Consider the following 22,157-nt stretch of genomic DNA (forward strand, 5'->3'; position numbering starts at 1 on the left):
TTTTAATTTCCCCAACTCCCTAATATCTTCCTCATTTCCAGACCTTTGCCCTTATGATTTCCTCTGCCTGGAACACTGTCCATCTGTTAAAAGTTAATTTTCTAGCTGGGTGTGGTGGCGCATGCCTGTAATCCCAGCTACTCGGGAGGCTGAGGCAGGAGAATCGGTTGAACCTGGGAGGTGGAAGTTGCGGTGAGCCGAGATGGTGCCATCGCACTCCAGCCTGGGCAACAACAGCAAAACTCTGTCTCAAAAAAAAAAAAAAAAGGCAATTTTCAGAAAAAGGTAAAATTATGACCCTTAAACTGTTAAAGAAAAAATTATTCTGACACTTGATAAAACAGTAAGGAAGACTATTGCAATAGTCAATGAGCAGAATCAGAGTCAGTGGATGGAAGGAAAATTACATTAAGGCTGGGAGGATTCTTGCTAAACTGACCTAACAGGATCTTTCCTGAAGGGAGGTGAGAGTGATCAGATAGATCAGATATAAAGGGTGGAGAAGTGGGCAGGGAATTATCCCTAAACTGACTTGGCAGGATTCTTCCTATAACTGGCTAGCCAGGCCCAAGACAGGGTGAAAGGACAAGACCTAGCCAAAAAGAGGTCTCAGAGGAGCCTGTTGAAAGTTTGGTTAAGGAGAGGGTCTTTGTCAATACCAACATAAAAATGAACACATAGGCCAGGTGCAGTGGCTCATGCCTATAATCCCAGCACTTTGGGAGGCAAGGTGGGTGGATCACGAGGTCAGGAGTTCAAGACCAGCCTGGCCAAGATGGTGAAATCCTGTCTCCACTAAAAATACAAAAATAAGCCGGGCTTGGTGGTGGGCACCTTTAATCCCAACTACTCTGAAGGCTGAGGCAGGAGAATCGCTTGAACCCAGGAGGCGGAGGTTGCAGTGAGCTGAGATCGCACCACTGTACTCCAGCCTGGGCAACAGAACGAGACTCCGCCTCCAAAAAAAAAAAATCTCCTTGAAGACTAGGTATTTGGGGGGAAAAAAAAAGGTGGGGGGGAAGGAAAGGAAGAAAGGAAGAAAAGGAAGGAAGGGAAGGGAAGGGAGGAAAGAAGGAAGGAAGGAGGGAAGGAAGGAAAAAGAGAAACAAAAGTAAGAGGCCTGATGCTGTGGCTGACGCCTGTAATCCCAGTGGAAGCCAAGGCACGCAGATAGTTTCAGCCCAGGAGATGGAGACCAACCAGGACAACATGGCAGAACTCTGTGTCTTCAAAAAATACAATTAGCTGGATGTGCTGTTGTCCCAGCTACTTGCTGGGCTAAGGTGGGAGGATCCCTTGAGCCTAGGAGGTTGAGGCTGCAGTGAGCTGTGATCTTGGCACTGCACTCCAGCCTGGGTGACAGACAGAGTGAAACCGTGTCACAAATTTTTTTTTTTTTTTTTTTTTTTTTTTTTGAGACGGAGTCTCGCTCTGTCGCCCAGGCTGGAGTGCAGTGGCTGGATCTCAGCTCACTGCAAGCTCCGCCTCCCGGGTTCACGCCATTCTCCTGCCTCAGCCTCCCGAGCAGCTGGGACTACAGGCGCCCCGCCACCTCGCCCGGCTAGTTTTTTTTTTTTGTATTTTTTAGTAGAGACGGGGTTTCACTGGGTTAGCCAGGATGGTCTCAATCTCCTGACCTCGTGATCCGCCCACCTCGGCCTCCCAAAGTGCTGGGATTACAGGCTTGAGCCACCGCGCCCGGCCTACAAATTTTTAAATTAAAAAATAATAATAAAGAAAAAGGCCAGGCGTGGTGGCTCACGTCTGTAATCCCAGCACTTTTGGAGGCTGAGGCAGGTGGATCACCTGAGGTTGGGAGTTCGAGAGCAGCCTGACTAACATGGAGAAACCCTGTCTCTACTAAACATACAAAATGAGCCGGGCATGGTGGCGCATGCCTGTAATGCCAGCTACTCAGGAAGGCTGAGGCAGAGGTTGCAGTGAGCTGAGATTGCACCATTGCACTCCAGCCTGGGAACCAAGAGCGAAACTCCGTCTCAAAAAAAAAAAAAAAAAAAAAAAAAAAAAAAGAAAAGAAAAGAGAAATTAAGAAAAAAATGAACATGTGTTGATTTCACTTAACTCATGAAGAAACTAGCAGATGTTATAATTAATACAAGAGAAAATCTAGACAACGGACATATTTATGGATCAGGAAAACAGAAATGAACATGAAAATGGAGGCCAAAACTGCTTTTTTTCCGCACAGTGTGGGGAATAGCAGGTTAATTGAACCTCTACCAGACAGGACAGAATTTGCATACAGATCAGTTACCTACATGAATTGTAAAATAACTCGCATGAAAACAGAACCTTTAAAGCAGAAGGATATGCTATAGACAAGTCCTTCAGGTTTCCCATTAGCTGTCACTTCCAGGAAGCCTTTCTAGAATCTCCACGTATGAATGAGTTGCCACTTCTAGGCCAGCATATTTATCACCTTATATTGTTTACATCCCTCCTTCCATACAAGATACACAAGACCATGGGCTTTTGGGGCAGATTCTGTGAGTTATTCAAGTCTCTGTTTCTTCAGCGTGAACATCTGCTTCTAAGGAACACAGTATGCTAGGGGTAGTGTCTGTCGTAAACATATTACATGTTAACGGAGCATCCATTTTACTCTAATATCTGAGGAAACACAATTTTACTTTAAAGAAGACGCTGCCTTTCCCTCCACATTCAATGTTTCATTGTTTTATTAACTAATCGTTTTTTATTTCCAGGCCTGCGGGATACCATGGGAATACAAAAATGCTCTAGAGCGGTCCGCGACGCTGTAGCCTGCGTGAGGAACTATTGATAATAAGTGGCAGTAGGCTGCAGGGGGTGCCACTGACACACTGGGAGAGGGCTCAGCCAACCCCCGGGTGATAACGAGGTCAGCGGAGCACCAGAAACCAGCTCACTAGCCTCTTGGTCTGTCTCGGCCCAGAGGAAAATGAATGGCTTGAGCTTCTGCTTTTACAAATCTGAGGGGCAGGAAATGAAATCCCACTAGCAGTCTGCGTAGTGGAGTTGACCCTCGCACCCGCTTCCCAAAGCGTCGCCTGCAACGGGTTCGAGGCGGGTACGCTCGGGCGCAGCTCCCGCACAAGCCCCGGACCACACGGTGTCTCGGACCGGGTGCCTAGTCAGCCCGGGTGGCTCAGCCCCGAGGCCCCGCCCCGTGACGCGAGGCCCCGCCCCCGCAGCGCCCGCTTCCAAGATGGCGACAGCAATGCCTGCCCGGCTGTTGGGGTGGCGGTGACGACAGGCAGCAAAAGACCAGGTATGTTCGCTGGGGACGCGTGGGCGGGGAGGCCTGGGATAAAGGTTTGGGCATTCGAGAGAGTGAGAAGCTTTGGGTAACGCCTGGAGACGAGCCTGAGCAGGGACGGGGTCCTAGGTGGAAGTATGGACGGGGGCCGGGAGGGCTCACGTTGCAAGGTAGGGCAAAAGCAAGAGACTGGGATAGGATGGGCGTGCTCCGAAAGAGCTGGGTTTTAACCCCCTGCACAGCGCGGACCACGCCCCTTCAGGTGAGCCCTTCCAGCCACCCCTGTCTCTGCCCCTGCTCTCCCTCACCCCTTCTCTTCAGCTGTAACCCTCCTCCCCACCCCCGCTAGAACAGGGGAAAGGTAGAAAAGGTGGAGGACGCCACCCCCACCCTACTCTCCGCCGAGCTTCGGGGCTGTTCGCTTACAGCCCCCAGGTGGTCACGGTCCCTGCACCTGAGGAGTTCGCACCTAGGCACATGAAGAACAGAAGGAGCCTGTTTCCTACTTCGCCCTGAGTACTCCTTAGGTCACTCCACGGTCCTGTCATGACTCTGTTGCCACTTGAACAGGTTCTTGGCCTGGGGGAAAACAATGTTTCCATTAGCTGCCCTGTCCCCACTCCCCAATCTGTCCTGTTGGGGTAGGGGTACGGGGGTGGTTAAGTATGAACCACTTATCACTTATCACTCCAGGGTAGCACGGGAGAGAGGCGAGGGACCTACCATCTCTTTCTCCTCCTCTTCCTTTCCAACCACTTTCCTTCACTTCCCCTGCTGGGAAACCAGCTTCACCCTGATCCTGATTTCTGGTGGTGCAGGTAGCTAGTTATCCTTTACCACTTCTGTTCCAGCTGGTCCCAGATTCGCTGCTGGAGTGCTGGATGGAGCCATTCTCTGCCCTCTGTGACATTTCCAATTTTAGATAATGCCTCACATCTCTGTCCCCCCGGGACCCCCTGGAGCCCCCATGATCCGTAAGAAGACAGCTTGAACCTACGTGAGTCTATCTCTTCCCCTCTAAAATTGGAAGAGGGGTCTCTAGAGACCCTTCTGAAATGAACATGAGATTTGAATGATGTAAACATTTTTGGGGGTGAGGACTGACAGTAGATGGTGGGAGTGGTTTCGGGGGAGGTAGAGGAGAGTGAAACTTGGGCTGAAGTGACAGGTGGTAGGGTTACTGGTGGTTACATTCTATTTTGTTTCCTTGCGTGACTGTGCACCTGTGTGCTCCCTTCTGTGACTTTGTTCTCTGCCTCTTTTTCCTCTTTACTCCTGGCACCACCTTCAACCCTACCTACTGACCTCTCTGCTGGCTTGCTCTCTTCCTGCCTAGCCCCAGAATTCCCCTCTCCCTCCCTAGATCTCACCCCCAGGATGTTGCGGAGGCTGCTGGAGCGGCCTTGCACACTGGCCCTGCTTGTGGGCTCCCAGCTGGCTGTCATGATGTACCTGTCACTGGGGGGCTTCCGAAGTCTCAGTGCCCTATTTGGCCGAGATCAGGGGCTGACATATGACTATTCTCACCCTCGTGATGTCTACAGTAACCTCAGTCACCTTCCTGGGGCCCCAGGGGGTCCTCCAGCTCCTCAAGGTCTGCCCTACTGTCCAGAACGATCTCCTCTCTTAGGTAAGTGCAGGAGGAAGGGGGTGGTGAAAGGAAGGACAAAGTGTGGGGACAGGGAGGCTTGGGGATAGGGAGGTATGGAGTGGCAGAAGTGGAACTTAGAAGAGGATCATGGACTGCAGGTAGGCTGAGGTTGAGATAGAGGGCTGAGGTTGAGATAGAGTGGACTCTGAATTTGGAGTTTAGACTAGACTATTGGGTTTTCACTTTCTACTGCTTGCCCCTTTATGGGCTCTTCCTGCTCCAGGCTAGGAATTGTTTTCCTTGTAGATGAGCCCTGGTTTAATTAGTTGCAAGTCCTGTTCTTTCCAGCCTTCAACTATAGCTTCCAACCCTGTGAGACAGGAGAGTTATGCAACCCTAAAATAAGAAGAGAAGGCTAGGTAAGGATCCTGCACCTTCCAGCCTTTGTAGAGCTGTCCCAGTGATGGGGAATCCAAGGCATGTGAGATTTCTGAGTGAGCCCTGAGAACTAAGCCCCAGAACCAGACTGCCAGTGCCAGAGGTATTCCCAGACCCTAGTTTGATTCTTTTCTCTTTGCCTCTCTGATCCCTCTACTTGCCATTCCTTCCCAACAGTGGGTCCTGTGTCGGTGTCCTTTAGCCCAGTGCCATCACTGGCAGAGATTGTGGAGCGGAATCCCCGGGTAGAACCAGGGGGCCGGTACCGCCCTGCAGGTTGTGAGCCCCGCTCCCGAACAGCCATCATTGTGCCTCATCGTGCCCGGGAGCACCACCTGCGCCTGTTGCTCTACCACCTGCACCCCTTCTTGCAGCGCCAGCAGCTTGCTTATGGCATCTATGTCATCCACCAGGTACCCCAATCTCCACCTTTTTGACTATCTTTCTTCTAAGGAAGCCTCAAGCACATGCCACTCCATTTTCATCTAATGGGTCCCTAGAATAATTTTAAGAGGGCCAGACTGTTAAGAGTGTGGAGAAGCACCTGGCACTGTTCTTCCAAATTTGTTAGTCCCATACTTCCCCTTAATCTGCTTAGGTTATTCCCACTGTCCTACACTCTTCTGTGATTTTTCCTTTATTGAATGGCTTGTGCAGAGTTGGAATTGGACACGATAGGGCTAAAATTCTAGTTCCGTCACTTGTTAACATGTATGACTCTGAGCAAGATACTTAAACATCTAACACGAGAAAAGAGCAAAAGATAACTAATATACCACCTGTTCCACACCACACCATTGTTGGTTGCCGATTGTCAGGATTAAATGTTAGACAGCAGCATCTAAGTATCAGGCCCATATCAATACACAAGCAAGATTTGTCAAATGACTAGGTGGAAAAATGAAAAAGATAGTCTTTCTTTTTCATTCTCCTTGCCCTCCACCCCACTTTGATTTCCCTCTTTTCACTTTTATTCTTTTTTTTTTTTTTTGAGATCTTACTCTGTCGCGCAGGCTGGAGTGTAGTGGCACGATCTCGGCTCACTGCAGGCTCCGCCTCCCGGGTTTTACACCATTCTCCTGCCTCAGCCTCCCAAGTAGCTGGGACTACAGCGAGCACCATCACGCCCAGCTAATTTTTTGTATTTTTAGTAGAGATGGGGTTTCACCGTGTTAGCCAGGGTGGTCTCAATCTCCTGACCTTGTGATCCGCCTACCTTGGCCTCCCAAAGTGCTGGGATTACAGGCATGAGCCACTGTGCCTGGCCTTCACTTTTATTCTTTAGCCCCGTCTTCTTTATGCCACTACAGACATAGTCTGGTCCCCCTCCATTATCTTCCAGGCTGGAAATGGAACATTTAACAGGGCAAAACTGCTCAATGTTGGGGTGCGAGAGGCCCTGCGTGATGAAGAGTGGGACTGCCTGTTCTTGCATGATGTGGACCTCTTGCCAGAAAATGACCACAATCTGTATGTGTGTGACCCCCGGGGACCCCGCCATGTTGCTGTTGCTATGAACAAGTTTGGATACAGGTAGAGAGCATGGAAGGGTACTGGGAAACAGGGAAGCCCACCATCCTGTGGAAGGAGGAGAGTCAAGGGGATTGTGGTTGGGGATGTCTCCCCAGAAGACTTGGGGCATGCAAGGATCTTTCTCTCCCTAGCCTCCCATACCCCCAGTACTTCGGAGGAGTCTCGGCGCTTACTCCTGACCAGTACCTGAAGATGAATGGCTTCCCCAATGAATACTGGGGCTGGGGTGGTGAGGATGATGACATTGCTACCAGGTCAGACTTCCTGCCACTTCTTCCCTCCTGACCCCAGTCTGGATCCCTGTCCTCTAAGACCACCTTTGGCCATATCCCTTCAACACTAACCTTTAGCTCCCTGGTCCTGCACTGAGCCCATTCCTTTCCCTTAGTCTTTTTAGGATACCCAGAGCAGGCTTGCATGCTGCTGCTCATTGTATCTTCTGGTTAGTTTGTTCCTTCAGTCTCCTGGTTAGTTTGTGCTTGGGAGAGGACATAAGATCAATAGGCAATAGTATCGCTGGATTCCAGAACTGGAAAGGGGCCCAGAGACAGTTTAGTCTTGCCTTCTGCTAGGGTTCCAGCCAGACCACTTCCTATGGGGTTAAGACAGAGGGGCTCTGCTCTATGTTCCCAGAATCACTTTGTAAGAGGCCTGTGCCACTGGCACAGGGCCAACTCATTTTTAGCATGTGAAACATTCTGACCTTCAGCCTCAGCTGACCCAATTTCATGTCTGTGGTATGAATATTAGGGCTTGGTATGCAGGACCAATTGCCTCCGTTCCCCCTGTGTCCTCTGTGATGACATCTCTGAATTTTCATCCTCTGTATGTGTGTGAAATACCCAGTGAATTGTAAATATACATAAGTATGCTTCTAGTTCCTTCCCAGGCCATCTGCACTCCATGCTTCTGTGTGTCACATGTGAAGTTTGTTTCTTTTTTTTTTTTTTGAGACGGAGTCTCGCTCTGTCGCCCAGGCTGGAGTGCAGTGGCCGGATCTCAGCTCACTGCAAGCTCCGCCTCCCGGGTTTACGCCATTCTCCTGCCTCAGCCTCCCGAGTAGTTGGGACTACAGGCGCCCGCCACCTCGCCTGGCTAGTTTTTTTTGTATTTTTTTTTAGTAGAGATGGGGTTTCACCGTGTTAACCAGGATGGTCTCGATCTCCTGACCTCGTGATCCGCCCGTCTCGGCCTCCCAAAGTGCTGGGATTACAGGCTTGAGCCACCGCGCCCGGCCTTGAAGTTTGTTTCTTTCAAGGTCCTGATTACCTGGCTCTATCCTTTTCTTTTCTTTCTTTCGTTGTTTTTTTTTTCCCCTAGAGACAACGTCTCGTTATTTTCCCAGGCTGGTCTTGAACTCCTGGCCTAAAGTGATCCTTCTGCCTCAGCATCCAAAAGTGCTAGGATTGCAGGTGTGAGCCACTGCACCTGGCCTACCTTTTTCTTAACATGGGGGATGTGGGAGAGAAGCTGGGGTAGCTCAGTCACTATTCTAAGAATTGCTGAGCTTGGGTCTGCAACTCCCAGGCTTTTCTTATCCTTTTAACAGAATGGTCTCTCTCAGCGTCCTTCCTAGACTGCAAGGGCAGCTCCTAGGAGCCCTTTAGGAAGCCAAGGGAGTAGGTACAAACCTACCTTTGCCAACTGTTTGAAGGCCCTAGGGAGACTGGCACTGGGCTCTGAGGATTTGGATACATCCAGCTTTTATATTCTCTTCAGCCATTTTCTTCTTTCTGTTTGACTTCGGGGGTTTTTTTGTTTGTTTGTTTTTTTGCCTACTGAGTAATAGTTGTTTTTTTATGTACAGAAACATTTAATCCCTTCCTTGCTTTCGTCTACTCTGGATCCCCCATGATCCCCTCACTTTTCCCATAGGGTGCGCCTGGCTGGGATGAAGATCTCTCGGCCCCCCACATCTGTAGGACACTATAAGATGGTGAAGCACCGAGGAGATAAGGGCAACGAGGAAAATCCCCACAGGTAGGAAGAAGGAAGGACTGCCTGGGAATTGTTACTGAATCCTTAGGGTTCTGTACCCCTAGCCAGGAAACTCCTAAAGGTCCCTAGATTTCTGGCTGTTCTTTTCTGGGTCTTAGTCTCCAACCTCTAACCCTCAGATTTGACCTCCTGGTCCGTACCCAGAATTCCTGGACGCAAGATGGGATGAACTCACTGACATACCAGTTGCTGGCTCGAGAGCTGGGGCCTCTTTATACCAACATCACAGCAGACATTGGGACTGACCCTCGGGGTCCTCGGGCTCCTTCTGGGCCCCGTTACCCACCTGGTTCCTCCCAAGCCTTCCGTCAAGAGATGCTGCAACGCCGGCCCCCATCCAGGCCTGGGCCTCCACCTACTGCCAACCACACAGCCCTCCGAGGTTCACACTGACTCCTCCTTCCTGCCTACCTTAATCATGAAACCGAATTCATGGGGTTGTATTCTCCCCACCCTCAGCTCCTCACTGTTCTCAGAGGGATGCGGGGGAACTGAACTCTGGTGCCGTGCTAGGGGGAAGGGGCCTCTCCTCACTGCTGGACTGGAGCTGGGCTCCCGTAGACCTGAGGGGTCCCTCTCTCTAGGGTCTCCTGTGGGGGTTATGACTGTGAATCCTTGATGTCATGATTTTATGTGACGATTCCTGGGAGTCCCTGCCGCTAGAGTAGGAGCAGGGCTGGACCCCAAGCCCCTTCCTCTTCCATAAAGAGAAGAGTGATCTGGCTTCTCCTGGGACCTCTGTGAATATTTATTCTATTTATGGTTCCCGGGAAGTTGTTTGGTGAAGGAAGCCCCTCCCCGGGCATTTTCTGCCCATGCTGGAATAGCTCCCCCTTCTGGTCCTGGCTCAGAGGGCTGGGATTTTGATATATTTTCTAATAAAGGACTTTGTCTTGCATCTGCTCTTACTTTCTGCATCCCAGGCACACTTTGCCTCTTTGCTCCCCCGCATTCTTATGCCTATAGGTGATAGAACAGCCAGACCAAGCCAAGCTCCAGCAATTTTTATTTTCATGAGTGGCAGTTGGGGATCAGCTGTTAGGTTCTGTGCCCAAGACACTGACTGCTGCCTGGCGCCCACTCTCTATACAGTCATTAACAGCAACCCCCTCATAGGAGGCTCCAGCCAGAGTCAGGGGCAACCTGTGAGCAGCCAGGAATTGCCTAGCTGACTCTAGAAGGAAAGGATGAAAGGAATGTTATAGCTGGGGGTCTGATGCCCTTGGCCCTCCTCAGCCCAGCTGTTTTCCCAACTTACCTAGTTTTTGCCAGTGACCTAGTGTATACTGGGGGATGCAGTTCTGAGAAGAGAGGAGAGGATGCAGGGAAAAGTTTATTATTGATGTCCTAGGCCTTGGCTGACATACAGTGACAAATGTTCCAGTCCCTGTCTTCAAGGCCTTCAGTGGAGAGCTGAGGGAAGTTTATCCCAACTTACCTTGTGTAGATGGACCAAGCAGTGACTTGGCAGCTCCTTCAGTCCTAATTGTGTGGCAGCTGCTTCCTGGGCCCGCTGTTGAAACAGCTCCTGAGATAAGACACAGCCACTCGCCTCCAGTGTCTGTAACCAGGAACCTCCCAGCATCACCTAGGGAGGGAATATAGCACTGATCAGTCTGGCCTTGCCTACACTGGAGCACAGAGGAGCCCTCTGGAAATGCCACTAGGCAAAGTTTCCTCCTCTCACAGTCACTCTGAGGCCAGGGGGGCTCCCATCCTGCTCAGGGAAAGCAACTGAGTCATACACGATTCCCAGGACGCCTGGATCTTCTGAAGATGGCACCAAGTGTCCAAATCCCTGGAGAGAAGGACATTCACGCGTCAGAAGGAAAGGGCTCTAGTTAAGCCTGTCTCTCCTTCCCATTTTTTTTGACGGGTGACAGAGTCCCGCTCTGTCACCCAGGCTGGAGTGTAATGGCGAGATCTCAGCTCACTGTAACCTCCACCTCCTGGGTTCAAGCGATTCTCCTGCCTCAGCCACCCAAGTAGCTGGGATTACAGGCATGAGCCACCACACCTGGGTAATTTTTGTATTTTTCATAGAGATGGAGTTTCACCATGTTGGCTAGGCTGGTCTCAAACTCCTGACCTCCTTATCCACCCACTTTGGCCTCCCAAAATGCTGGGATTACAAGTGTGAGCCACCATGCCCGGCCTCTCCATCCCTTTATCATACCTGGACAGGCAGATGGGCTCCTTGGTACTGCAGATTCACCACAGCTACAGACACCGCAGTGATGGCACTCAGGGCACGAGCCAGAGGTGCAGCCTCAGCAGGGAGCAGCTCGCTAAGCACTAGAGATCAGGCAGAGGCCTGACTCAGGAGGCATTCCCATTACAGTTGTCAGTCCTCTTTGGGATTAGACTCCCATAGAGATGACCAGTTCAGGGGCATGGTGTGGTCCTGCTGACCCAGGAAGGTACAGCTTTTGCCTCTCACTGGTAGGGGTTGGGGAAGGGGAAGGTGGCTATCCCATTACCTGAAGCTGGAATGGCACTAATAACGTGGTCAGCCTCCAGACTGCTGTCCCTTAGAGATACCTAAGAGCATGAAAACATTTGCAAGACCCAGAAAATGAGAATCTGATTAGTGAAGAGAGACTTCTGGTGCTTCACTCTTAGTTTCCCAGGCACCCATGTGGCTGGGGAGACTGTACTGACCCAGGATGAAGAGAATGGGTAACTGTGTAGACTTCACAAAAAAAATCATTTCTCTGTGTACTCCAGGAAGTGGACGAGACAGGCCAGTGTGGCTGTTCTGAAATGTTCAGCGAACCTGGGTTCTTTCCCCTATCTCTAAGCCACTTATAAGTACTACTTCTATCCACAGACTTGCATAGGCTCTTTGAGGAAGGTTCACAAATAGGGCCTAGGATTATGGGGTAGCCCATGTCTAAGTAGCTTCTAAGGCACGAAAACAACGAGGAACTCCAGTCCTATTGGCCCTGGCCTAGTTAAACCACTTGGATAAAGATGGACACACTAACAGGTTCATTACACTCCAGGGGTTCCCCTACCTTCCAGCGCCCTTCTGCCTGGAGGCTGAGCCCACAGACTGGCTGACCTCTGAGAACACTGACCCCCCTACTAGTTAGGTGGGTTTCAAGGGCCTGAGGCAGCATCTCTAGACCTCCACGAAGTGACCACTGGCTCCAGCGCTCAGCCAAGGCCTGGCGAATGAGTGCTGAGTCTGGCTGTGGGGTCCGCCCTGCAGAGGAAGCAAAGAAGAATCATTGAGGCTGGATGCAGTGGCTCACACTTGTAATCCCAGCACTTTAGGAGGCGGAGGCGGGTGGATCACTTGAGGTCAGGAGTTTGAGACCAGCCTGGCCAACATAGTGAAACTTCGTCTCTACCAAAAAAAATACAAAGATTAGCTGGGAGTGGTGGCACATGTTTGTAATCCCAACTACTTAAGAGGCTGAGGCAGGAGAACTGCTTGAGCCTGGGAGACAGAGGTTGCAATGAGCCAATCTGAGATTGCACCACTGCACTCCAGCCTAGGTGGCAGAGCAAGACTTTGTCTCAAAAAAGAAAAAAAGAATCATTGAATAGCACCCTTTGTCCCCACTCCCTCACTTTGGCAGTCCTTAATATCTTCACCCTTTGAATCAATTCCCCCTCACCTGCCCCCAGCAGCAGGCCCAGTAATACGGAACGATGGGTTTGCTCAGCTTGGAAGAGACTGGGAAAACAGGACCTGATGCTGAGCTCACGGCTGTTGCCTGCAAACACTCCACGGCAGAGACTGTCCATGGCTAGAGACGCCACCTTAAGGGTGAGACTGGGACTAAGGAGCCAAAGAATAATCTACACTGACTGATTTCCACAGCCCGTATTTGGTAGGGAATGGGGGTGGGATAGGGTTTGGTTTGGGAGACATTCCCACTATGACAGAAGGATGGAAGTGAAGGCCTTCACTCCCAATAATGAGTTTTGGGAATTATGAGGGGGTGGGATAGGAAGAGAAGAGGGCATCTCCAAATGATACAGAAGAGCCCCTACGTGGTAGATTTGAACAGGGAGCTCTGCAGCTGGTTTAGGAGGGAAGATGTTTGGGGCCTCTGGGCAAGTGTCACCTCAGGTCCAAGGCGGCGCTGGGCAAAACTGTGCACGGTCTCATCAGGCTCTTTGCCCCGGGGCTTGGTCAGCTCCCTCAGCCCAGCCCAAAACAGAGGTTTGGAGAAGGGGGGTGAAGGGCGGAGTAGCCCCCTGCATGGAGAAAGACTTAGTGAGGGGGAAGCTCCTGACATACTTCCCCAGCTTCAGGCGCTGGGGTCATTTCCACTCATTAGGCTTCCTTTTGCTGGGAAGGCTGACAGGGAGATGAAGAAATGGAAGGCAGGTCAGGCACGGTGGCTCACGTCTGTAATCCCAGCACTTTGGGAGGCCGAGGCAGGCGGATCACAAGGTCAGGAGTTCGAGACCAGCCTGGCCAATATGGTGAAACCCCATCTCTACTAAAAATACAAAAAATAGCCGGACGTGGTGGTGGGCACCTGTAGTTCCAGCTACTCGGGAGGCTGAAGCAGGAGACTCGCTTGAGCCCGAAAGGCGGAGGTTGCAGTGAGCCAAGATCGCACCATTGCACTCCATCCTGGGCGACAGCGATACTCCGTCTCAAAAAAAAAAAAAAAAAAAAAAAAAAAAGAGAAAGAAATGGAAGCATATGAGGATGAGGGCACAGTAAAAGCAGCGGAGGTGCTGGTGTTACCTGAGGCCAGTGGGCAGGGCATGCAGGGCACCGCCCACGTAGAGGAACCTGTTCTGGGCAGCTGGGTGGTCTCCCCGGACAGGCAGCACTTCTGAATCCAAGCCAAGCTCAGAAACCTGCTCTCCACAGGCCCTCAGAAGAGGAGAAACTAAGGGAAGGTCTGACCCACCAAACATACTTCCCCCTCTAAACTCTATTCCCCAATGGAAGCCCCCTCCACAACCTCTCTCCTAGACATCCCACAAGCCTCTCACCAGGAGCAAGGTCCGGGCCCCTAGGGCTCCCGCTGGCCTAATTCCCCGAGGTCCAAGCTCAAAGATAGCACCATTCGGGCCTCGAACAGAGCGAATCCAGCCTCCCAGACGCTCACTGCCCTCCACCAGGACCACCTGGCGACAAGAGGGAGCGACACTGCAGCACCGCCTGTAGCCGCCGGGGATAGGTCAGGAGGGGAGGGGAAGAGGCACATTCAGAGGGCCAGGATCCATCTAACTTTTGATGGAAATGGGAAAAGAGCATTAAATGAAGCTCCCTCTGACACAGGTGGAGCACTCACCTTAGGGGGACACGGGGCCCGGCTCAGGTGGTAACTGGCGGCCAAGCCGCTGACGCCTCCGCCCAACACGACCACGGTCCGGCCCATGGGGAAACCTGGGGGAAAGGGGGCGATATGGACAGGCAGACCGGGGACACCCTGCGCTCCAGAAGCCCCGCCGGTTTTGCGTTCTATCCCCGGTCACTCACTGCTTTAAGGGAAACTAAGTGTGCACAGATGGGCTGGTGGAACAGTGAGGTCCCCGTCCAGGTGCCAGGACTCACCCACAGGAGAGGAGAAAAAATGAGGCAGAAGGAGGTCGAGGTCCTAAGACCGTACCCCGCCAGCGCTCCGCTGGGTGCAGATAAGGGCCACACCCTCGCTATCGGCCCTCGCAGGGCTCGGGGCGGCGGGCAGTACGCCTGAGTTCTGAGGCGCTCTGTTTGCCACGGTAGGCCAAAAAGTGCTTCAAATCCGCTATTCCCACCCCCAGCCTTTTCGGTCTCTCCTACTCTCCGTCCACTCTGTTCTCGCGGCACGCGCCTGACCATATTTCTCCTACATCTGGATTGGCAGGCCCTGGAAGGTCCCGGATCACGTTCACCAATGAAAACATTGAACTGGCAGAGGCGGAGCGACGGCAGCTGTAAGAGCTTGAGGTTAACCGCGTCAGCTCCGAGCTGGGAGTGAGCGGCCCTACCAGGCACTGCCCTCCTCAGGACCGAGGCGACGAGCGCTTAATGCTGGAGTTAGCGTTCCCCAGCACAAGTTTCCCAGGTCCAGCTAGGGTGACAACCCTAGAGGGAAGGCCCCAGGAGCTTTGGTCGTAGGGAGAATAGATAGGGACACTGGAAGCCAGTCCACTGGGAGGTGGCTCCATAAACAGCTCCTTGATGTTAGCAACAGACCGGGCCTACGGGAGCTAGGGCCACCCGGCAACGTACCCAGTGTTTGTCAACAGCGGCATCCCCCATCGCCGACCAAACCAGACGCCCCAGAGCCTGCACGCAGCCTCAAGTATGCCTTCCCTCTTTTTCCTCCCAGTGCTTAATGTACACTGCTGGGGGGCACAGGTCCGGGTCCAGCACCATCTCCGAAACCTTCCCCCTTGGATCTGAGAGCGCCCCCACCTATTAGAGAGGGAACTTGGGTCCCAGGAAGACTCCAATTAGGCCCAGTTTTCTGTCACTCCCTAAGCAAAAATACAAATAAGCACATCATTTTTTCTTAATAAATTTATTCACAAAAAGTGATATTGCAGGGGGTCTGGGGGCTGTACACGGGCAGGGGCTTGGTGAGCTCTGTACATGGGGCTGGGAGACAAGGGAGCCTCCAGGTGGAAGGGTATTTTTTAATAAAAAAAATAATGGAGCTACAACCACCCCCTCCCCCCTCCCCGATTAAAAAGACACAAAAATAGACGTCTCTGAGGTAAACGGGGAGCCTGGGGCTTAAGGGTGTTTAAAGGGCTTCACAGGTGCCAGGGCTTAGAGAGGGTGTCACAGGCACCGGGGTGGCTCCTGCATCAGTTGGTAGAACAGCACGTAGCCCTCGCTGGATGCCACCTGGTTTTCACTGACAGGGGAGACACTAGGAAAAAGGGAGATCGGGAAAGGGTTGTGGTCATTACTGTTTACTCCCTTCTCCCTCAAGACCGAACCTCAGAGCATCCAGGAAGAGATCAGGCAAGACCTCCGCCTCTCCTTTCACCTGGCACTCTGCTGTCCTGGGACTTCACAGAAGGGGAGGGTGTCAGGGCTGAGTGGGAATGGGGCAAGATGTAAATAGGAGGCTGTTCTCACCGAGAGTCATTGTAGACATGCCAACCAGTCTGGCACCTGCACAGGGCTGTGTAGTGGCCATAGTGGACGCTGCCTGAGTGGTTGCAAAGGGCATACAGCTGGTATACAGGACTTCCTGCGGGGTTGGAGATGATCAAGTTCTACAATCAGAGCTGTGCCCCCACTCCTTTGGCTCCTTAGGACTTTCCCCACCAGACTCACCGGCTTTGTCACTGGCAAAGTCCCCTAGGCTCAGTCGCTGCAGTGGAAAGTCTACACCTACTGAACTCTTCTTGATGGAGCCTCGGGAGGCAGAAAAGCGATTCAGATCTAAGCCCTGGTTAAGGAGCATTTGGGAGGCAGTGGGCCTCTGAGGGGGACTTCTGTCCTGAAAGCTGTCCTCTCCCCACTCCCAAAACACTGGGAGTAGCTTGTGGAAAAGGGTGTGGCAGGCTTTTCCTAAGGAAAATTCAATTCTCTGGAAACATGGAGGGTGAGGAAAGAGAATGTATGGGAGGTATCCTAAGAGAAGTAAGAATCTGAAGATTAGGATATGGAGCACGAGGATTCGAGGGAATCTTTGTACTGTCAACTTTTTGGTACTTCGAGTTTTCTGCCGACATCGATCACACACCTGAATAAATGGCAAACAGTGTTAGGTTAATGTGCTCCTAACCTCAACTGGCTTTTCTGACACTCCAATCCACATATAAATTTCGTATGCACTTCATTACGGCTGGATCCTCTCGGCTTCTCCCCTTTGCTCTAGGAGTACTAGAACATATCTGAGACTCCAACACAAACCCAGATACATAAATATTATTCCCCATATTAAGGCATCATGCAATCCATTTTATCCACATGGAGTCCCCCTCCCCCCAGGTCTCCCACCCTTACTATATCCCTTGTGAACCTCCACATACTGGGGCATTCTCCGACTCTAGCTCTTCTTCCTTAGTGAAAAGGTTGAAACAATCCCGCAGAGACACTTTGCCCCCAGCAAATCCTTTCTGGGGGAAAAGGGGAAGAAAGGTCAACATGTTCTGAATTTCCTTTTCCAACTCTTCTCAATCAATCCAGGCTTCAGTTCTGCTCCAGAAACCCACAGGGTTCCCGCCCTCACTCTGGGGGTGGGTAGGCTTGGGTCACAGAGCCCCTGTCCTGTCCACCCCGGAATCCTCTGGAATCCCACCTTGGGGATGGGCAGGGACAGGTCACAAAAAACCTCGAAGGTCGTGGAGCGATACCCACAGGCCTGGCACTTGAGACAACTTTTCAACTGGCCCACAAACAGGTCTAGACAGAAGCACAGGGACAGGAGAAAAGGTCATTGTTGGATGTTATGAGATGATTTCTCGGATTTCTATCTCTTTCTGCCCCTTTGCCTGACCCTTCCTTTCCCACTACCAACACTCCTAATCAACTCTTCACACAGCTTCACATTTGCATCATCCAGTCTTCTTCCCATACCCCTCGATAGTATCAATTTTCCCCCCAAGCCTGTACCCCCCTCACACACTAATTTTCCCTCATTGCTTTGCCCCATTCCATACCCACAATCTTGCTGTCCTCTCGCTCCAGGTAACGTTTCCACATTAGGTTGGCTCGGTCATCATCACTACCACAGATCAAAGGAAGTGGGGAGCATCCATGAGACAGCAAGAACACTGGGCACCCCAACACCCACTGAAACGACCCACAGAGCCCTACACCCCACCCACACCCCTGCTTCTTCCCTATATTTCAAGGAAAAGTCAAAGGAATAATGCCTCAATGAACTTTCTGGGGAAATCTGAGGTGAGAGGAAAAGGAAGGATTGTACACAAGGGAAGAATATGCTGTCTTCCTCAACCTGTAAATTAATTATCCCCTTCTTCAATTTGGTGACATCCCTAGCATGATCTTCTGCCTCCATCTGCTCCCTTAGACTCCCCCTCTTCCTTCCTTCTACTTCTACGCTGCTTCTCACACTATTTTCTATACTAAAGGGTTTTCCTGGACCCTACATCTTTCATCTTGACTAGTTCAGTTCTATGAAGTGTAAATGCTGCTGATAAACTACTGGGGAGAGGAGGTAGAGGGAACGACCCTTACCTTAACTCAGGTTCTTCTAGCAGAGCCCCTCCTCGGCGGGGTGGAGAGGGAACTGGACCATTGGCAAGGATTGGTGGAGCCCGGCGGCCTCGGCGGTTGATTTCAAGGTGTAGCCGCTCCATGAGGAGCTTCAGGAACTCTTGGGCATCCTGCTGGCTACAGCCAGACAAAGAGTATGGGCAACTGACTCCCCTCCTAGTCCACAGACACTATTCCCTGCCCAGATACCGGTCCCCACTTCCTGGATGAAGAACATCTCAAAGCTCAGAACAATGCTGCCAGGGCCCTTGCTTGGCCCTACCCCCAGACATGGCCAGAGAGAAATCCCATAGCCTTCAGCTCTCCCACCTGTATCCAGAGAAGGAGGGAACATATTTCTGGAAGACAGCTCGGAATCGAGTAGGATTCACAGCTTCGCAGGAGTCAGGGTGCCAGAGGGCACCAATCACATCTGCAAAGGCTGTTAGGATGGGAGTAGGGAAGGGAAACAAAGGTTAATGTCTGGAAGAGGCAAGCAAGATGTGGCTCAGAGGGCAGAAAATAACCTTTAGGAAAGTAGGCACTGGGAAAAGTAGATACAACTGCCAGATTTAAGGGTTGGGGGCCACCAGTACTGGCAGATGGACCTGCAAGTGGTTGGGGAAAAAGGGACTTGAACAGAGGGAGCAGGAGTTGTTGCCCCACCTTCAGTGAGCTCTTGGGCTCGGCCTCCTCCAGGCACCTCTTGCCGGAAGTCCCTTCTAAGACAGAAGTCCCGAAGAGGTCGAGTGCTGCTCAGACACTGCAGCACAGCATTCAGGAAGCACTGGAGAGCAGTAGGGACACTGCTGTTATCTCTCCAGACCACTACCCAGGAAGCCTTAGAAGAGCCTCAGAGCTCTCCTTCCACATGCCTTCCCCAAGCTCACGGGTTTTCCCCACCCCCAGCACCATTTCACATTCCTTTTAGAGAGGAAAGACAGGAGAATGGCTCTCACCGTGTTTCCCAGGTTTCGAAGGCCAACATGACCAGAGCCCAGAAGCAGTGTGTGATGAGCCTGGAAGGTCAGAATACAATCGGCAAGTTCTTATATATCCTACCAAGCACTTTAACCTTTCGACAGCATGCTGCCCACTGCCTGCCCATCCCATGCATGTTTAATCCCCAAACTCTACCCTATTCCCCTCACTACGTATTCTAGTCTCCCTACCTCACTGGTCATGAGCAGTAAGCCCATCACAGCTGAATGTACCACGGACTCAGCCATGGCTGTCCCACCTGTTGCCCACTTACTCCTCTGCTCAGCTAGCCGACGTTGCAGCTCCTGGGGCAACTCCCCCAGCACCGGCATGGTTGCCCAGCTGCTCACCACTCCCACCTTTCTGCCCCCAAAACCCCCTCCTGCCCCCGTGGCCCCTTCTTGCCCTTCTGCTGCTGGCTCCAATTGCAATCAGCCTAGCTTACTTAGCTCAGAAAATGTGCAACCACATTTGCTAAGATGTTCTGAGCTCGCCTCTCTTTAGCTCCAGAGATTAATTAGGCCTAGGCAAAGTCCCAGTAGAGAAAGTGCAACAAGGGAAAGTAAGGGCCTGGGGACCCAAAGAAGAATTCTGAATAGTTGGGCTAATTCCCTGGGGACCCTGGGCACACCATGCTGGGGAGTCACCAACAACCCAAAAAAGGGTCTAGGAGGCTCAAGGGTATTTAAGCAAGGGAGAGGTGTGTCCAAACTGCTGTAATGAAGGGCTGAGAAAGGAACTTCAGGGAAATGGGGGACGGGAAAGGCAGAGGATGGCAGGAAAGCACAGAGGAACATGGGCATGAAGGCCACATGTGTGGCAAGTCCTCACCATCTTGTCATCAGAGTAGAAAGGCTCAGAGGACCGGGCGGATATCATGTGGAAGGAGCCATGGGAAGCAGGGGGCTCTGTCCGTATGCTGAACAGTGTGGGGGGTCCAGGAAAGCCCCCTAGGCGGCGGAGAGAAGTGCTACGTCTCAAAGTGGGTGGCTCAGGCCGGAGGGCCAAGCGGCTCAGTGCAGCCCCAAGCTCTCCGGTGCCACGGTGCCCTCCCAAGGCAATCCCCATTGGACGCAAGTCCCCACTGCTCACAGACTTGGAACGGGCTAAGTTGGTCCGAGATGGGAGAGGCAAAGCCACAGTTGGGGGTGGTGAGCCAGGCAGGGGAACCCCATGATCTGCTCGAAGGGGGCCTCTGGGTCGAGGGCCTGAGGTCCGTCCCCGTCCCAGCTCCAGTTTCTTGAGCCGTTCATCAGGGGGACCTGGCCGGGGAGGCAGAGGTCGTAACATGGGGTTTGGCCCAGAGGCTGGGTTTCTGCGCTCCTTGCTGCGGGCCCTGGGGGCAAATGGTAGCTTGGATCCCACTCGGGGCTGGATATTAACAGGTGGCTCTCGGGTCCGGCCCAGGCGGTGCTCAGAGGCTTGGGGCATTGTGGACACCACAGGCTGGACCTGGGAGGAGAAGAGAGTGTCAGCATTTGAATATGGGGGGAAATGGGAACCCAGGCTGCTGTACTGAACCCTGCCACACTAATTTTCCGTTATTGCTTTGCCCCATTCCATACCCACAATCTTGATGTCCTTTCATTTCCACATTAGGTTGGCTCAGTCATCACCACTACCACATCAACGAAAGTGGGGAGCAGTATATGCACTGAGGGCAGGAACCAGATCTATCGAATCAGCCATCGTATGTATCCCCAGTACCTGGCATCGTGTTTGGTACAAAGTAAATACTTAGTATCTATTGAGTAAACAAATGAATGAAAGACAGCAGCCCATGGCTTTGACCCTTTCTATACTCCTGTCCCCTCCCTGCAGAATACAGCTTTACTGAAAAGCCAGTGATAACTCCTATGGCGGCTCTAACGTAACATAGGACCCCATACCCGGCTAGTAAAGTAGGATGTGCCTCGAGTCACTTAAGATCTCTAGCCAAATGGTAGTGTAGATGCAAGAATAACAGCCCAAAAGACAGTCCTCCATCCTCAAATCCCTGCCTCTCTGGGCTGCAAATGAAGCAGACTAAATAGGGGACTTACGATCCATTCCCTCCCCCACCTCCGACCTCCGACATGGTGTCGAGGTTCAGGAGGCAGTGGTCGGGGATGCAGGACGAACAACTCCTTGACCCTTAATCTCTGCACCTCTCCCACCACAGCAGGGCTTTTCGCCGGGTCCGCCCCCCTCGAGGGCAGAAAGGCCGAGGCTGCTGATTGGCTACGGAATCCGGCGGCGTATTCCCCGCGGTCCAGGGATGCTGTCCCTCCAGCCCAGTTCTCCCAGGCCCCGCCGGGCCCCACGCGCCTTTGTGGAGTGTCCTCTCGGGTCTGGAGCAGTCTTCCCTCTGCGCCCCCCCACACCCCGCCATGCCATAACGCCCCGGCCCGTACCTGTCCCCCGATGAGGCGGCGGGAGAGGCCAGCCAGGGCCAGGCCCCAGTTCAGGGCCACCCCCTACTACCCCCGTGCAGCCCCTCAGTGGGCCCGGCTGCAGCTTTAGCCGCAGCCTTTGCCCAGATCGCTCCCGCCGCAGGGGCCGCCGCCATCTTTGTTGGTCCCGCCCGACCACCGGCCACCGGCTTCACCGTCTCTCAAAGCGCCTGCGCATCCACACTCGAACTCCTCCCACCCGGCCCCTTGGCGCTTGCGTGAGCCCGCCCCACGGCTCCGCGATCGACACCATGGAAACGCAGCCAAGTTTAGGGTCGCTAGTTCTCAACGCTGCCCAGAGTGCTCTTTAATCCATGACTCCAAAGCAAGTCCCCGAGGTATAGGGTGTCGTCGCCCCATCCTGTAGCCCATAGGGATGGAGATCTGACAGTCGTAGTATGGCTGCGAGGCTTAAAGCACAGATCCTTCCCAAACAGCAGGGGTGCAAGTGTGGCAAGCTGCAGGCCTGGGTCCAGCCCGCAGACCAGTGGGGAAGCATCCAGCACTTCACAGAGGAATGGGAAGATCCCTGGAGGGCGGGAAGTGCTGGTCCTGCAAAACCACTTCTTGCAGGCTAACACAGTAGGGCGAAGCATGGCTTACCACTAAAGGACAAAGGCAGATCTGAGCAGCAGGGGGAATAGTCAAGATTTCATTCCCACTACTGACCACAGCATCCCCTATTTCCGACTCCCTCCCAGCCCAACCCGTCGTAGCTGTTCATGTGCCTCAGGTTTTAGCCCATTTAACCTATGTTAACAGCTCCCAATGAGAACCACAGGC

General features: G+C 52.4%; 3 protein-coding genes across 17 annotated transcripts; 1 reads left to right on the forward strand and 2 right to left on the reverse strand.

Moving 5' to 3' along the window:
• Positions 1-2,083: 2,083 nt before the first annotated feature.
• LOC105498203 (protoporphyrinogen oxidase) lies at positions 2,084-14,692 on the reverse strand. Of its 9 annotated transcripts, none has more exons than XR_011615356.1 (14): positions 14,353-14,679; positions 14,090-14,184; positions 13,788-13,922; positions 13,534-13,649; positions 12,899-13,031; positions 12,446-12,590; positions 11,837-12,027; positions 11,300-11,360; positions 10,996-11,114; positions 10,507-10,617; positions 10,258-10,407; positions 10,078-10,120; positions 6,505-6,631; positions 2,084-3,838 (listed from the first exon to the last, which is right to left on the reverse strand). XR_011615356.1 is itself a non-coding variant. In XM_011770157.3 (13 exons), the coding sequence occupies exons 2-13, from the start codon at positions 14,174-14,176 to the stop codon at positions 3,804-3,806; spliced, it is 1,326 nt and encodes a 441-aa protein (XP_011768459.1). In that variant the 5' UTR covers positions 14,177-14,184; positions 14,353-14,678; the 3' UTR covers positions 2,084-3,803. The 9 variants fall into 9 exon arrangements, 4 of the variants coding, with proteins under 4 accessions (XP_011768459.1, XP_024653856.1, XP_011768457.1 ...); XR_011615358.1 differs by lacking the exon at positions 6,505-6,631 and having other exon boundaries at positions 2,084-2,972; positions 3,729-3,838; positions 14,353-14,678; XR_011615357.1 differs by lacking the exon at positions 6,505-6,631 and having other exon boundaries at positions 2,084-3,304; positions 3,729-3,838; positions 14,353-14,678.
• LOC105498202 (beta-1,4-galactosyltransferase 3) lies at positions 3,175-9,717 on the forward strand. Of its 2 annotated transcripts, XM_011770153.2 has the most exons (8): positions 3,175-3,271; positions 4,111-4,256; positions 4,623-4,889; positions 5,466-5,701; positions 6,631-6,821; positions 6,953-7,075; positions 8,697-8,801; positions 8,939-9,717. In XM_011770153.2, exons 3-8 carry the CDS (start codon positions 4,637-4,639, stop codon positions 9,210-9,212), a joined length of 1,182 nt encoding a protein of 393 aa, XP_011768455.2. In that variant the 5' UTR covers positions 3,175-3,271; positions 4,111-4,256; positions 4,623-4,636; the 3' UTR covers positions 9,213-9,717. The 2 variants fall into 2 exon arrangements, with proteins under 2 accessions (XP_011768455.2, XP_070938412.1); XM_071082311.1 differs by having other exon boundaries at positions 4,111-4,889.
• A 111-nt stretch (positions 14,693-14,803) lies between the features above and the next one.
• Positions 14,804-21,528, reverse strand: LOC105498201 (ubiquitin specific peptidase 21). 6 transcript variants are annotated; one of them, XM_024798087.2, is made up of 12 exons: positions 21,248-21,313; positions 19,774-20,394; positions 18,921-18,980; positions 18,628-18,748; positions 18,292-18,403; positions 17,944-18,099; positions 17,403-17,467; positions 17,042-17,145; positions 16,773-16,859; positions 16,072-16,483; positions 15,871-15,985; positions 14,804-15,658 (listed from the first exon to the last, which is right to left on the reverse strand). In XM_024798087.2, the coding sequence occupies exons 1-12, from the start codon at positions 21,311-21,313 to the stop codon at positions 15,568-15,570; spliced, it is 2,010 nt and encodes a 669-aa protein (XP_024653855.1). In that variant the 3' UTR covers positions 14,804-15,567. The 6 variants fall into 6 exon arrangements, with proteins under 6 accessions (XP_024653855.1, XP_011768447.1, XP_011768451.1 ...); XM_011770145.3 differs by lacking the exon at positions 21,248-21,313 and adding an exon at positions 21,336-21,528 and having other exon boundaries at positions 14,808-15,658; positions 19,774-20,649; XM_011770149.3 differs by having other exon boundaries at positions 14,808-15,658; positions 20,985-21,281.
• Positions 21,529-22,157: the final 629 nt, after the last annotated feature.

The sequence above is a fragment of the Macaca nemestrina genome, chromosome 1 (genome assembly GCF_043159975.1).
Source record: "Macaca nemestrina isolate mMacNem1 chromosome 1, mMacNem.hap1, whole genome shotgun sequence".
Taxonomy (NCBI): Eukaryota; Metazoa; Chordata; class Mammalia; order Primates; family Cercopithecidae; genus Macaca; species Macaca nemestrina.